This window comes from Stegostoma tigrinum, chromosome 27, assembly GCF_030684315.1.
Source record: "Stegostoma tigrinum isolate sSteTig4 chromosome 27, sSteTig4.hap1, whole genome shotgun sequence".
NCBI classification, from domain to species: Eukaryota; Metazoa; Chordata; class Chondrichthyes; order Orectolobiformes; family Stegostomatidae; genus Stegostoma; species Stegostoma tigrinum.
Genome location: NC_081380.1, coordinates 48637355 through 48653514, shown reverse-complemented (window position 1 = coordinate 48653514; position 16160 = coordinate 48637355). Strand labels below are relative to the sequence as shown.

General features: G+C 43.9%; 1 protein-coding gene across 3 annotated transcripts in view; it reads left to right on the top strand.

Annotated features, from left to right (window-relative positions):
• The window catches only part of poldip2 (polymerase (DNA-directed), delta interacting protein 2), a 50019-nt gene that overhangs the window by 27237 nt on the left and 6622 nt on the right, over positions 1 to 16160 (top strand). Inside the window, exons 10-11 of one of the 3 annotated variants that reach the window (XM_048556938.2) lie at positions 2137 to 2216; positions 12824 to 12960. In XM_048556938.2, coding sequence (XP_048412895.1) covers positions 2137 to 2216; positions 12824 to 12953 — 210 coding nt within the window. In that variant the 3' untranslated portion in view covers positions 12954 to 12960. Of the gene's footprint in view, positions 1 to 2136; positions 2217 to 12823; positions 13437 to 16160 lie in introns of those variants that run through there. The other 2 variants (XM_048556937.1, XM_048556939.2) reach the window with 2 other exon arrangements.

The following is a 16160-nucleotide window of genomic DNA, read 5'->3' as shown; positions in this document are numbered from 1 at the left end:
CCAAACAGAGACTTGCCAGGGAATTCCTGGAGGCCTGGCATTCCAACTGGAACTCCATCAACAAACACATTAAACTGGACCTGATTCACAAACCACTGAAAAACAAAACCCAAAGTGATGCCAACCACCCCAGCAAATCAAGGTATATAAATATCAGGCGGGTCTGAACACCCACGCTTTACCAGAGGCACTGGCGATGTTACTTAGCAGAATGAGGAAACGTCTGCAATCAACACACCGGCTTGGCGAGCAAGTCTACAACTTCATTGAGGGCATAGGTTTAAGGTGAGAGGGGACAGGTATAAAATGGACCTGGGGGCAACTTTTTCACTCCAGAGGGTGGTCGTGTATGGAATGAGCTGCCAGAGGAAGTGGTGGAGGCTGGTACAGTTACAGCATTTAAACAGCATCTGGATGGGTACGTGAATAGGAAGGGTTTAGAGGGATAGGGGCCAAATACTGGCACATGGGACTAGATTTATTTAGGATATCTGGTCAGCATGGACAAGTTGGATCAAGGGTCTGTTTCTGTGCTGTACAGCTCTTTGACTTTATGACCACTAAATCCAGAAGGATAAGGGAAGTAGGTACAAGGAAATGCCACCACGTACAATATCCCCTTTTACGCTTCTTTCCATCCTTACTTTGAAATATATCACTATTCCTTTACAGCAGATAGGTCAAAATCCTGGAAATCCCCCTATAGGACATTGGCACACCACCACCTCCTCTATCTACAGAAAGGCAATAAATGCTGTCCAGCCAGCGATGCCTCCGTCCCATGAGTGAAAGAAATTAAATGATCTGTCCTCTTGTGATTTTGAAACCCTCTTTCAACTACCCTGTCAGCCTTCTCTTTCAGGAGAACAACTCGAACCTCTCCAACCTCAGAATATAACCAAAGGCAATCTTCCGTGCACCCATTCTCATCGATCTTTTTTGTACCATTTCCAGAGTTTTTACACTTTTTCCTGAGTTTTTTGTTTGGAATTAGACATGATGGCCCGGCTGAGAACAAACTAATGTTTTATAGGGATTTATCTTCTTGCTTTTGAGGCCTTGTCCACATTTTTTTGATTAAGCATCTGTGAAGTGCCTTAGTGTTTATCTGCATTACTTTTTCTGTATAAATACCAGCTATTGGAGAGATGGCTGCAGCTGACAATGGCCGAGGAATCAGGAGCACAATGTCAATGGCTGTAATTATCATAGAATCATTATAAAATCCCTACAGCGTGGGAACAGGCCCTTCAGCCCAACAAGTCCACACTGACCCTCAGAGCATCCCACCCAGGCCCATCCCCCTGTAACGCACACAACCCTGAACACTGCAGGCAATTTAGCATGGCCAATCCACCTAGCCTGCACATCTTTGGGCTGTGGGAGGAAACCGCAGCACCCAAAGGAAACCCATGCAGACACGGGGAGAATGTTCAAAGTCCACACAGACGGTCGCCCAAGGGTGAAATTGAACCCGGGTCCCTGGCTGTGAGGCAGGAGTGCTAACCACTGACCCGACTTTGGCCTATTTTGAAGCAAGGATGATTGATTTTGAGCCACCAGTTACTTCTGTCCCTGCTTCCTCACTTTGGCTAATTGACTGCACTTCTGTCTATTGCTGTTGCATAGTGCGGAATCCTTATGTTAGGCTGATACTGCACTGCAGTACTAAAGGGGCACTGCACTGTTGCAGATGCTGTCTTTCAGCTGAGAATTTAAACCAAGATCCTATGCCATAACTTTGAAGACGTACAGAAGCGAGTTATCGCTATTGTTCAGGCCAATATTTGCCCCTCAGTCAATATACTAAACACATCACATTGCTGTTAATACATTGGTATGTGCAAATTGGCTGCTGCCTTTCCTTTGTTGCAGCAGGAACTACACTTTAAAAAGTGCTTCATTGTTGTAACCTACTTCAGTCTGGCCATTGGTCATGAAAAGTATTATTTGAATATGTATTGCCTTTAAGCAGAAGGCAAGAAAGTGTCTTTCAAAAGAGATGGTTTATTTTGCCTATTGAAGATTATTCCCACCCATGTCTTTTCACGTTGTTTGCTACCGCCTGCCCTCCTCAAATATCACCACCTGCGATATTTTTGACCAAAAAACTGACGTGTATTTGTCTCTGTTCAGGAACCAGTTTTATCGAAGGAGCAGCCTGCTTTTCAGTACAGCAGCCATGTCTCACTACAGGCTCCCAGCGGTCACATGTGGTGAGTTCTGTGTTAAATCTAGTGTTAAGGTTGGTTCCGTAATTATGATTTCACTTCCCTCAGTATCTGCTTTATTGTGCAAAAATCTGCTATGTTCCACTACCTGTGATGTGGACATGTTTTGGCACAAATGTAAACTGGGGAGGTGGACTGCAGTGATGGTGTCATCAGATTCCAGGAGTCTAGGCTAATATCTCTGGGATCACTGGTGTAAATCACACCACAGCTGTTGATATTTACATTTTTTGTTTCTTGATTCATTCATGGGTTGAGAGCATCACTGGCCAGGGCAACATTTATCGCCTATTCCTAATTACCCAGAGGGCAATTCAGAGTCAACCACATTGCTGTGGGTCTGGAGTCACATGTAGGCCAGACCAGGTAAGGATGGCAGTTTCCTTCCTTAAAGACCTTAGTGAACGAGATGGGATTTTCTGAAAATCAACAATAGACTAATGGTCATAATCAGATTGTTAATTTCAGATATTTATTGAATTCACATCCTACCATCTGCCTTGGCAGGATTTGAGCCAGGGCCCCAGAACATTATCTGGGTTTCTGGAATAATAATCCAGCGATAACACCACTAGGCCATCACTTCCCCTAATTAAATGAATAAAATTAATTTTAAAAGTTTGGACAATAAAGTTAGTTTTTTTTAACAGTATCATAACGTTAATTAACATAACAGTTGATTATTGTCAAAACCCAGAGAAGACAATCTGTCATCCTTAACCTGGCCTGGCCTGTATGTGACTTCAGATCCACAGCAGTTAGGATGAGGTATCAAATGCTGGCATGGTCTTCAGTGCTGACAGCCAATCAAATTTCCAGAGAAAGTAAGCTGCACTTGGTGAGAATGGTCAGCTGCCAAGATGGATCATTAATAATTAAGCAGTGAGAAGCTGGGCAGTATAGAGCAGATGGTCCCGGTTAGGGTTGCACAGTCTCTGCTGAGCTTCCAAAACAAAGTTGCTGGAAAAGCTCAGCAGGTCTGGCAGCATCTGTGAAGGAGAAAACAGAGTTAATGTTTCAGGACCGGTGACCTTTCCACAGAACTTCCTCTGCTGAGTTAGTCCGTCTGAGTTGGGGGAATTGGATTGAAGTGGCCACAGTTACTCCCTGACATTAGAGGAGAAGGAAAATGTCAGTCAGCTTCTAGCCACTGATTACTAACTAGGTGCCCCTGTCATTTGGGACTGTGCGTGTGTGTGCATATCCAGGATCCATGAAATTGAAGTGAGGATTGGGACCCTCCCCAATATTGTACAGTTTCAGCACAAGGGACTTACACAATACAGCAAAGGAACAGGCCTTTCGGCCCACCAAGCCTGCATCAATTCCTGTTCCTTATTTAGACCTGCTACTTACTGTCCTTGCATGGTATCTATCCCTCTGTTTGCCCTACATGTGTTTATCAGATACACTTTAAATGTTGCTAATGTGCCTGTTGCCACCATTTCCACTGGCAGTGTGCTCAGGCACCCATGACCCTCTGTGTGAAATATTTTCCCCACACTTCTCCCCTAAACTTTCCCCCCGGTCATCTTAAACCTGTGCCCTCTTGTAGTAGAACACTCCACCCTGGGAAAAAAGCCTATGACTATCTATTCTGTCTATGCCTGTCGTGACATTGCAGACCTTTATCAGGTCACCCTCTTAGCCTCCATCTTTCCAGTGAGAACAATTCGAGTTTATCCGACCTCTCCACATAACTAAAACCCTCTAGATCAGGCAACGTCCTGGTAAACCTTCTCTGCACCCTCTCCAAAGCATCCGCATCCTTCAGGTTGTGTGGCGACCAGAACAACACGCAATGTTCCAAATGTGGCCTAACTAAAGTTTTGTTCAGCTGTAACATGACTTGCCAACTTTTATATTCGATGCCTCAGTCAACAAAGGTAAGTGAGCTATGTGCCTTCTCGACCACCTTATCCTCCTGTGTTGCAACTTTCAGGGATCTGGTGACCTGTACTCCTGGATCTCTCTGTATATCAAATTTATTAAATGTTCTGTCATGTATTGTACAATTCACACCTGAACTTGATCTTCCTAAATGTCTCACCTCGGATTTGTCTGGATTAAACTCCCATCTGCCATTTCTCTGCTCGAATCTGCAATTTATCTATATCCCACTGTATCCTTTGACAATCCTCTTCACTGTCTGCAAAACCACTAACTCACTAATCAAACCACCTCCTATGTTTTTCTCCAAATCATTTATATCTATTACTAACAACAAAGGTCCCAGCACTGATCCCTGTGAAACACCACGAGTTACTGATCTCCATTCAGAAAAGCACCCTTCCAGCACCTCTCTATCTTCTATGACCAAGCCAGTGTTATACACATCTAACCAGCTCACCCTGGATCCCATGAACCAGCTTGCCTTGAGGTACCTTATCAAAATCCTTACTAAAGTTCATGCAGACAGCAGACAACATCCAACATCCACTGCCTTTCGCTCATGAATCATTCTTGTCACCTTCTCAAAAAACTCAATCAAGTTGGTGAGACGTGACCTCCCCCTAACAAACCCGTGCTGCTTATCACTAACAAGTCCATTTGTTTCCAAATGTGAATAAATCCTGTCTCTCAGTACCTTCGCCAACAGTGTCCCCACCATTGATGTCAGGCTCACCGGGCTGTAATTACCTGGATTATCTCTTGTTTCCCTTCTTAAACAAAGGACAATATTGGCTATTCTCCAATCCTTAGGAACCTTGCCTGAGGCCAAAGGGGATGCAGGGATACCTGTTAAGGCTCCGGCTGTTTCTTCCCTTGTCTCCCATAGCATCCTAAGATAGATCCCATGTGGCCATGGGGAATTGTCTACCTTAATGCATGTCAAAGCACCCAGTGTTTCCTCCTCCATTATGTTGACCAGCCCAAGAGTGTTCACACACCTTTTCCTACCTTCAACATCCTTCACATCCCTCTCTTTGGTGAGTACCAATGTAAAATACTCATTAAGTATGTCACCCATTTCCTTTGGCTCCACACATAACCTCCCTCCTTTATCCTTGAGTGGATGTACATTTTCTCTAGTTACCCTCTTGTTCCTAATATATGTATAAAATGCCTTGGATTCTCCTCAGTCCTTCTGGCCAAGGACATTTCCTAGACCTTCTTAGCCCTCCTACCTCACACTTTAACTCCTTCCTGTTATCTCTATGTTCTTCAAGCACCTTGCCCATTGTTAGTTGCCTCAACCTTAGGTATACTTCTTTTTTTGGCTGAGCTGATAGTTTTCCCTGTCATCCAAACTTCCCAAATCCTATCATTCCTGTCCATTTTCACAGGAACATAGCTCTCCTGCACTCTAATCAAATGGTACTTCAAAGTCTGTCACGTCAGATGTGGATTTACCCTCAAACATCCCCTTCCAAACCACATTCTCCAATGCTTGCTTAATTTGTTTGTAGTTGGCCTTCTCCAGTTTAACATCTTCATCCAACAGTTGTAAGTTTAAGATAGAGGAAGCAGAATTGGGTTTCTGGAGGCTGGACCAGCCAGCATTATATTGGAATTTAAAAAGCCAAAGAACTTTAGATGCTGGTTATCAGAACCAAAAACAGAAATTACTGGAAAAACTCAGCAGATCTGGCAGCATCTACAGAGAGAAAGCAGAGTTAATGTTACGAGTCTGGTGACGTTTCTTCAGAACTACTCCAAAATATTGCAAATATAATTTATGTCAGTTAACTAGGAGTCACAATTTTAAGATTGTCAGCACAACAGCTAGGAGTGGGATGAGGAGAAACTTCTTTACTCAGAGTGTGTTAGGATTTAGAATGTGCTGCCTGGAAGAGTGGTGGAGGAAGATTCCATAGGAAGATTCAAAGGAGAGCCAGATATGTACTTCAAAGTGATGAAGTTAGAGGGTTAAGGAGATAGGGCTGGAGTGTGGGGCTGGCTGGGTAGTTCTTTTGGGAGCTGGTGCAGACACGATGGGGTGAATGGCCTTCTGCACTGTAGAATTCTGTGATTCTAGGTCTAGAGGTAATCATGTTTCCAGCAACAGCTCTAGCTATGGTTAGGATTAGAGTTTAGCAGACAGGGAGGTAGTTGGTTGATCTTACAGTGTGTTCTCGCTGATGACCTGAATATCTCAAGAGTTAGGTATGACATCAAGGTTGAGAACAGACTGGCTTCAGACAAAATTGGAGTTGGTCGCTTGAGGTGAGAGAGGTGGTAGTGAGGCAGCACTCAGTGTCATTAGTGTATTGGTCAAAACGAACATTGTGCTTTTGGATGATGTCTCCAAAGGGGCCATGCATATATCCTTGTGGGATATCAAAGGATCATATAGTTTGTGACTGGAACGGAATCCTGGCTAGATTTACGGAAAGTGTTGCAGAAACTCCAAGGGCTGGGAGCACGTGTGTATAGAGAAACATAATTAATGTTTCAAGTCCAGTGACCCTTCTCCTCTGTACAGGTGCTGTCAGACCTCCAGTTTCTCCAGCATCTTCCATTTTTGTTTCAGATTGCAGTATCTACAGTTCTTGGTTTTTATTATTAGATTAGATTCCCTACAGTGTGGAAACAGGCCCTGCGGCCCAACAAGTCCACACTGCCCCTTGAAGCATCCCACCCAGACCCATCCCCCTATAACCCACACACCCCTGAACACTACAGGCAATTTAGCATGGCCAACCCACCTTACCTGCACATCTTTGGACTGTGGGAGGAAACCCACACTGACATGGGGAGAATGTGCAGATTCCACACAGACAGTCGCCCGAGGCTGGAATCGAACCCAGGTCCCTGGTGCTGTGAGGCTGCAGCGCTAACCACTGAGCCACTGTATCTTCACTACAGTTAGATTGATGAGAATGGCACCAACAATTGTGATTTTCTGTCTAATCTCTCATTTGTGCTGCCCAACTTTTATGTCATCATCATCTCGCCTTCTACCCTCTCTTTGTCACAGTGCTGGAAAAAGACTCATTAAACATTTCACTTCAGCTTCCAGACGTAACTATTGAACCTCCATGCCTCTGATCCTGGCCTCTTGAACATCCCAGATTTTAATCCCTCTGCCAGTGGTTGCTGTGCCTTCAAATGCCAAGGCCCTAACTTTGGAATTCCCTCCCTAAACCTCTCTAAACTTTGACTTTCCCCTCTCCTCTTACAAGACACTCCCTAACACCTCTTTGCTGATAATAAAATGTGAGGCTGGATGAACACAGCAGGCCCAGCAGCATCTCAGGAGCACAAAAGCTGACGTTTCGGGCCTAGACCCTTCATCAGAGAGGGGGATGGGATGAGGGTTCTGGAATAAATCCAGATTTATTCTCCAGCATCTGCAGTTCCCATTATCACCTATATTGCTGACCAAGTTCCATGATCTGCATTAATCCCATGTTTAGTAATGCTCCTGTAAAGTGTCTAGGATCTAAATAAAGACACTACATCAATGCAAGGTATTGTTTATTTGTTTCCTTTTGTTGTTGACAGCAACATTAAGCTTCCTCAATTGTCCGACAATTAGATTACAGATTCCAGTGCTTGACGGTTTATAATTTTGGTTCTAGCCGAAACTGGCGCAGACACTGAGTGCTGTGAGTCCCATTGTATAACAGCATTGTGTCCCAACAGACATCTAATTTACATTATTAACAGACAAGTCAGATGATTATGAATAAGTGCTAATCATTCAGTAAGATGCTTGGGAGTGTTAGTCTGCCTGGGGCACTTAATGGTGGTTAGTTATTCTGTGTTGGGAATGGGACTCTTGGTGACAGTGGGATGAGGGAAAGAAATATTGATTTAGTATAAGAGATAATGAAAACTGCAGATGCTGGAGAATTCCAAGATAATAAAATGTGAGGCTGGATGAACACAGCAGGCCAAGCAGCATCTCAGGAGCACAAAAGCTGACGTTTCGGGCCTGGACCCCATCCCCCTCTCTGATGAAGGGTCCAGGCCTGAAACGTCAGCTTTTGTGCTCCTGAGATGCTGCTTGGCCTGCTGTGTTCATCCAGCCTCACATTTTATTATCTTGATTTAGTATAGCTGCTTCCAGGCATTTGTAATTGGTCAGTAAATGTGTCCAAAGATAGCACTCAGGAGCACAGAAGATGTGATGACACAGGTGGATTCCATATGAGGTTTCAAAAGAGAGTTAGATATATATTTGGAGATATTAGAAACTGCAGATGCAGGACAATCTGAGATAACAGGGTGTAGAGCTGGATGAACACAGCAGGCCGAGCAGGAAAACTGATGTTTCGGGTCTGGACCCTTCCTCAGAAATTTGGAGATATATTTGAAAGTGATGAATTTAGAGGGCTGGAGAAAGGAACTTGCTGAGTAGCCCTTTTGGGAGTCAATGAGTCAAGTGGCTTTTTTCTGTAAATTCTGATTTAATTTGATAATGTAATTGATAAATTGATCGAGTGGATGTAGTGATTAAGATGAGGCTCTCAACCTCCTTCTAGCATTTGAAATATATGCAATGACGTTGCCATTGCATTAGTTCCTAATTTAAAGCTGCTGAATGTAGGTTCACTTCAATAGCCCATATTGCTGGCTGGTCCCTCTGTAGCAGCGCTTGAATGGTGCCTATCACTGGGGAAATGTTGTGGTAGCCTCTAAGCTTTGTTTATTCCATCATCCATTGTTTGAATCGATCTAATCTGTGTCTTAACGTCTGTTCATTTTTATTTGAAGTTTTTCGCATTCAGTCCGTGAGTACAATTTGTATAAGATACCAGCTGTGTACTAACCCTTCCATGATTTCTTAAATCTTAATTTGCAAATTATGTTTTCCTTCTAATCCAACCCAATTTGCTTCTGAGGCTTTATAAAGCTCTAGTTAGGCCCATTTAGAATACTGTGTCCAATTTTGGGCCCCACACCTCAGGAAGGACATACGAGCCCTGGAGTGTGTCCAGCGGAGATTCACACGGATGATCCCTGGAATGGTAGGTTTAACGTATGATGAACGACTAAGGATCCTGGGATTGTACTCATTAGAGTTTAGAAGGTTGAGGGGAGATCTAATAGAAACTTACAAGATAATGTATGGCTTAGAAGGGGTGGACGGTAGGAAGTTGTTTCCGTTAGGCAGGGAGACTAGGACCCGTGGGCGCAGCCTTAAAATTAGAGGGGGTAAATTTAAAACGGAAATGAGATGACATTTCTTCAGCCAGAGAGTGGTGGGCTTGTGGAATTCATTGTCACAGAGTGCAGTGGAGGCCAGGGCGTTGGATGGCTTCAAGGCAGAGATCGACAAATTCTTGATCTCACAAGGAATCAAGGGCTATGGGGGGAGTGCAGGGTAGTGGAGTTGAAATGCCCATCAGCCATGATTTAAATGGCGGAGTGAACTTGATGGGCCGAATGGCCTTGCTTCCACTCCTGTGTCTTATGGTCTTATGGTCTAATTTCCTCAGTGCTGTTTAGTGCATTTATTCCCAGCTGTTCATGTATGTTCGGTAACTCCTGCTGCGATTTATTCTGCTGGTGGGTGGAGGTGAGGACTAAGATCAGGGAGAGGACTGGAAAATAAATTAGAGATAGGAACGGAAAGGATGAGGGAGCCTTACATTGCAGTCTGCCAATGTGAGCTGCTTACTGCCAGAATAGTAGATGGAGACCATTTAACCCCTTGAGCTTACCTGCACTTCCCAGAATCTAGTCTAAATACAAACCAAAAGAACTGCGGATGCTGTAAATCAGGAACAAAAACAAAGTTGCTGGAAAAGCTCAGCAGATCTGGCAGCATCTGTGAAGGAGAAAGATGTGATGACACAGGCGGATTCCATATGAGGTTTCGAAAGAGAGCTGGATGTATATTTAGAGATAGTAGGAACTGCAGATGCAGAAGAATCTGAGATAACAAGGTGTAGAGTTAACATTTCGGGCCCGGTTCTGAGGAAGGGTCACCGGACCCGAAATGTTAACTCTGTTTTCCTCTTCACAGATGCTGCAAGACCTGCTGAGCTTTTCCAGCAACTTTGTTTTTGTTCCAGAATCTAGTCTACTGCGTTTGCTGCACACAATGTGGTCTCCTGTACGTTGTGCAAACAAAGCGTAGACTGGGTGTCCGCTTTGCAGCACATCTATGTTCAGCTTGCAAAAAAGACCCTGAGCTGCCTGCCACCTTAACACCACACCCTGTTCTGTCTCTGGCTTGCTGTGGTGTTCCACCGAAACTCAACTGAGGCTGGAGGAACAACATCTCATGTTCTGCTTGGGGACCCTACAGCCCTCAGCCTCAATGTTGAGTTCAATAATTTTAGGGCCTAAACTCTCCCATGTCCTGGTTCCACCACACCCACCCCCCCCCCCCCCCCCCCGCCACACACACACACACACACACACAGCCTTGGTATCACATGGCCTGCCATTATGCACTACCTGTCGTTAGTCACTAACACGCCGCATTATCAGCTATTCGCCCTCCCAGCCAGATTATTATGAACTCCTTTGTCTGTTCAACTGTTCTCCTCTGTCTTTGGGCTCTATCCTGTTACTTACTTCCCGCCTGATCCCCCTCCCAGTCTCCCTGTTTTCTGTAGCTACCATCGGTTCTGAGGAAGGGTCACTGGATCCAAAGCATTAACACTTGATTTTTTTATTCAAAGATGCTTCCAGACCTGCTGAGCCTTTCCAGCAACTTCTCTTTTTGTTTCAAGTTGCTACCATCTTTTATTGAAGAAGGATTTCCAGACTTCTCTCCTGAATGGCCTGGCTCATTGTATTCTAGACTTCTCCATCTGCAGAAAGTATTTCTGTCTATCCTATCAATTCATTTCAAACTTTTAAAAACAACAATCAAATCACTGCTTAACCTTTCACATTCCAGGAATATAAGCCTGTTTTATATAATTTGCCCATATGTTCGAACCCTTGGAACTTTGATAAAATTTTGCTGAATTTAGTTGCGCCCCTCTCCCTGAACTGAGGGATAGCAATGTCTCATTGAAGGGAGTTCTGCATATGGCATCATCACCCGATCCTCACCTGTCGATCAGGTCCCATGTGTGCATATCACTTCTTACATTACTTTCCAGTTCTTTCCAGAATGTATGTACGTAGAATCAGGCAATTCAGTGCTGCAGGCACGAACTGGCCCACATTCTGTACAAGCTGCTCCTATCCTTCTCAGCCTGTCAGCATATCTGTCTAAACTCTCTCATGTTTATCTAACTTCTAGTGAAATGCATCTGTTTAGTTCAGCTCAACTATTCCTTGTACCAAATGCTACAAGAAATTAGAAACTAAAGGATCACATTTGTGATTGTCAAGCAAGGCAGGCTGCTCTAAGTTTCCATCAACATTGTGAATCTGCTCTTGCCTGCACTGGCAGTGATGGATTGATGGGAGTATCTCGGGTCATATGGAGTGATGGATTGACGGGAATATCCTGGGTCATATGGAGTGAGGGATTGGTGGGAATATCCTGGGTCGTACAGAGTGAGGGATTGATGGGAATATTCCAGCCGTATGGAGAGAGGGATTGATGGGAATCTCCAGGGTCATATGGAGTGAAGGATTGACGGGAATATCCTGGGTTGTATGGAGTGAGGGATTGGTGGGAATATCCTGGGTCGTACAGAGTGAGGGATTGATGGGAATATTCCAGCCGTATGGAGAGAGGGATTGATGGGAATCTCCAGGGTCATATGGAGTGAAGGATTGACGGGAATATCCTGGGTTGTATGGAGTGAGGGATTGACGGGAATATCCTGGGTCATACGGAGTGAGGGATTGTTATCGGAGTGGTTGTATTGCCAGTGTAGTGGCTGCTTTGTCCTGGATGGTGTCAGGCTTCTTGAGTGTTGTTGGAGCCGCCCCATTCCAGGCAAGTGGGGAGAGTTCCATCACCCTCCTGACTTGATGGTGGACAGGCTTTGGGGAGTCAGGAGGTGCGTTACTTGTCACAAACTCCAGTTTATGACCTGCAGTTGTTGTCTCAGAATTGCTAGGACGCACCTTGTCTGCACAGGTCTCCAAATGAACATCTCACCAAATGTCAGCCTTTGCCTTCTCCCTGTAACACTGCACATTCATCCTAAGACCGTTAAATGTAGGAACTGAAATAGGCCAATCAGCCCGTCGAGGCTGATTTATTTTCAATTTATTTTCCTGTCTTTTGCCTGTAAGTCTTCATTTCCCTTACTGATTAAAAAAAAATCTGTCCTTCTCAGCCATGAATAAAATACTGAAAACGTTCTCAAGTATTTTCAAGAATTCAGTGCAAACAGTATTTATGTACCTGGTTTGGTTCAGGTTCTGGTCACTAGTAACCTGCTAGCAGGTTAATAGTGGGGGATTCAGTGATGGTAATGTTATTGATCATCAAGGAGTGATGCTCACATTCTTTCTTGTCAGCATTAAACTTTCTTTAATAATGGTCCTGTGAAGTACCTGGGGATGATTTGCCATGTTCCTGTGCTAAGTATGTTATTCAGAAGGTACTTAATTCACAGAGGGAATTTTCATTACCTGAGGCTGTCTAGGAAGCCAATGTTACTGGAAGGAGTTAGGAATAGACCCCAGTCAATCCCCTTTCTCCCTTCACCCTGTTGCTGATCAGCTGTAAGTAGCCTGGAGCCATTTCCAGAGGCTGACTTTGTGTCTGCATTCCACAGGGGTTCCTATCGCTTTGAGAGAGCCAACCAGAGTCTCCTTGATGTTCGTATTCCACCATTCTCCCTCGAAAGCAAGACCGAAGACTCTCCCAATGGGTTCTTGCCTGGCCCGTTCACTACATTAAGCTGAGTACGAGGTAGCTACACCGTAGAGATAGAAGGACATATAATGTGTCGGCAAATGCAGTGAGTCAGATTTAGCGTTAAACAGACTACCTCAGTCAGATATGAGCAGGAAGGACCAGGAGCCAGAGTGCAGTCTTCCTTCAGTTAAAATAGTGCTCAGCTTGGAGTTAGGGTATATGGATGTCAAGAAAAGAAAGCTTTGTTTAGAACCTATGGTATTTAAAATCCTCTGTCCACAAAACTCTCATTGCATTTTTGTCAGTTTTAATGTCAGCTTCCCATTGTAAATACCTGTGTTCACATTTACAATGGAACTACCTGTGTAAAGCTCTGCTATCAATGCCTTGTTTCTCCAGTAATCTTGCTGTTGCCTTAGTTTTATTTCTTCCAGACACTCAGTCAAGACTGCCCAAAAACAAATTACTTCCATTTCCCAAAGTGTTGTAATTGTTACTGTTTATCTGAGAATAAAAAAGTCAAAACATTATGTGAAAAGTCTGATGTGCCTGACTTTAGATTGGAGGCAGAGTTCCATGTGTCCAGCCTGGTTGAATTATTTCCCACCTTCTTGCCCTGCTCTGCTTGAACATTGTGTACTGTGTTTGAGTCCTTGGATATTATGGGGTGCTGTAACTGTCCTCGAACCTATTGCCATGTATAGGAAACTTGCCTTGAGAGAATGGGGAAAATTGGGGGAAGTGGAGATGAACTTAGTGGGAAAGAAACTGAGGCTGAGGTTGGTTTACGGAACAGAAGAACATATAGATTAGGAGCAGGAGTAGGCCATTCGGCCCCTCAAGTCTCCTCTGCGATTCAGCATGAATATGGCTAATCTAATTGAAAGAAAATCTCCTCATCTACATAATAATTATTTATTCTTTATTTGTATTTTTAAACCATGCTTCCTCATCCTTCTTAAACCCACAAGAGAAAACATCTTCTCTGACAAGCAGCTGACTGATGAGCAAGGAGCAAATGATTTATTTGCATTTTTTGAAAGGAGCTGGGTGGTTGTGAAGGAATGAAGCTGTGCTTGTCACTCCTGTGGAGTCCCCTGTTCCTGTTTTCTGCCACACCTTTTATCTCTTTAGCTGAACAAATACATCTAGCTCCTTCCTGAAAACATTCAACATTTTGGCCTCAACTGTTTTTGTGGCAGAGAATTCTACAGGCTCCCCAACTCTCTGGGTGAAGACATTTCTCCCCATCTGTCTACTGAATGGACTATTCCATACTCTTAAACTGTGAACTCTTGTTCTGGACTCCCCAGCATTAAGAACATCCTTCCTGCATCTACCCTGCTAGAATATTACAGATTTCTAGGAGATCCACCTTATTGTCCTAACTGATCCAGTCTCTCACCATACATTAGTGCAACCATCCCAGAGACCAGTCTAGTGAACCTTTATTGCACTCCCTTCATAACTAGAACAGCTTTCTTCAGATAGAGAGACCAAAACTGTACTTGAGATGTATCTCACCCAGGCCTGTATAATTGTCGCAAGACATCCCTGCTCCTGTACTCCAACCCTGTTGCTGTGAAGAGCAGCATACCATTTGCCTTTTTCATTGCCTGCTGCTCCTGCTTGCTTCCCTTCAGTGACGGTGCACAAGGACACCCAGGTGTCATTACACCTCCTCCTTTTCTGATTTATAGCCATTCAGGTAATAATGCACCTTCCTGGTTTTGCTCCCAAGGTGGATAACCTGACATTTATCCACATTATACTGCACCTGCCCGCTCACTCAGCTTGTCCACATCACACTGAAGCTTCTCACCATCCCTCTTGCATTGTATCAGTGACAAACTTGGAGAGATGGCACCAAGTTTCCTCATCTCAGTCATTAATATGTATCAGGAATAACTGGAGTACTAGCACTGATCCCTGTGGATCTGCACTTGTTACTCCCTGCCACTTGGAAAAGACCCATTTATTCCTACCTTTTGTTTCCTATCTGATAACCAGTTCTCAATCTACTTCAGTGTGTGACCTTCCATTCCATATGCTTTAATTTTCCAGGCTAATCTCTTTGTGGGAACTTATTGAAAGCCTTCTGAACATCCAAGTATCCAAAATCCACCAGCTCCGCCTTATCCACTCCATTAGTTACATCCTCAAAAAATTCCAGCAGATCTGTCAAGCGTGCCTTTCCTGCTATAAATTCACACTGACTGTTCTGATCCTGTCACATCTTGCAAGTGCTCTGTTAATTACATCTTTTGTAATGGACTGTAGTGTTTTCCCACAATTGTCTCACTGTTTTTTCTCTATCTCCGTTTTTAAATAGTGGAGTTACGTTAGCCACCCACCAGTCCATAGAAACTGTTTCAAAGTCTGTAGAAATTCGGAAGATAACACTAGGGCATCTGCTGTTCTTCAGGGTTACTTCCTGAAGTGCCTTGGGATGAAGTTTATCAGATCTTGGAGATTTATCTGCCTTTACTGCAGTTTAGTTTCCCCAATACCACTTCCTTACTAATATCAATTTCTTCCAATAACTTCTTCCCATTAGACCCTACTCCCCCTCCCACATATTTTTGGGATGTTATTTGTCCTCGTTTAGTTCTGTCTTCACCAAGGATGTATTTATTTGGCTGCCATCACTTTGTTCCTGATGATAAATTCCCCTGTTTCTGACTGTAGGGGATCTCTGTTTGTTTTCACTAATCCTTTTCTCTTCACGTACAAACTGATAGTAAAAGCTTCTTTGGGTATGTTTCCTGAAAGCTAACTGTCGTATCCTGTTTTCCCCCTCAGTCTCTGTCTCATTTGCTGGAATCTAAACTGTTCCCAATCCTGGGGCCTAGTGGTTTGTTTTTGGTCAGGTGATTCAATTCAAACATAAAGATTGTAGAGTTTCTTGACGAGGTAGATGTGGAGAGGCTGTTTCCTCTTGTGGGGCAATCTAGATCTAAGGGTCACGATGTAAAAAATCAGAGGTCACCTATTAAAACAGAAGTGACTCAAACATTTTTCTTTGCGGGTCATGATTCTTCAGAAATCCCTTCCTGAAACGGTAGTGGAAGTGGAGTCTTCAAGTACTTTTATGGCTGAAATAGATTCATGTTCTGTAGGCAAGATGTCATCGGGATAAGCAGGAATGTGGATTTAAAGTTGCAATCATCAGATATTATCAAACAAAGCAGGGTCAAGTGGTCCCCAGTATTACAGGTACCTGTCCTCAGCCAATTGGAAAATTGCCCAGGTAT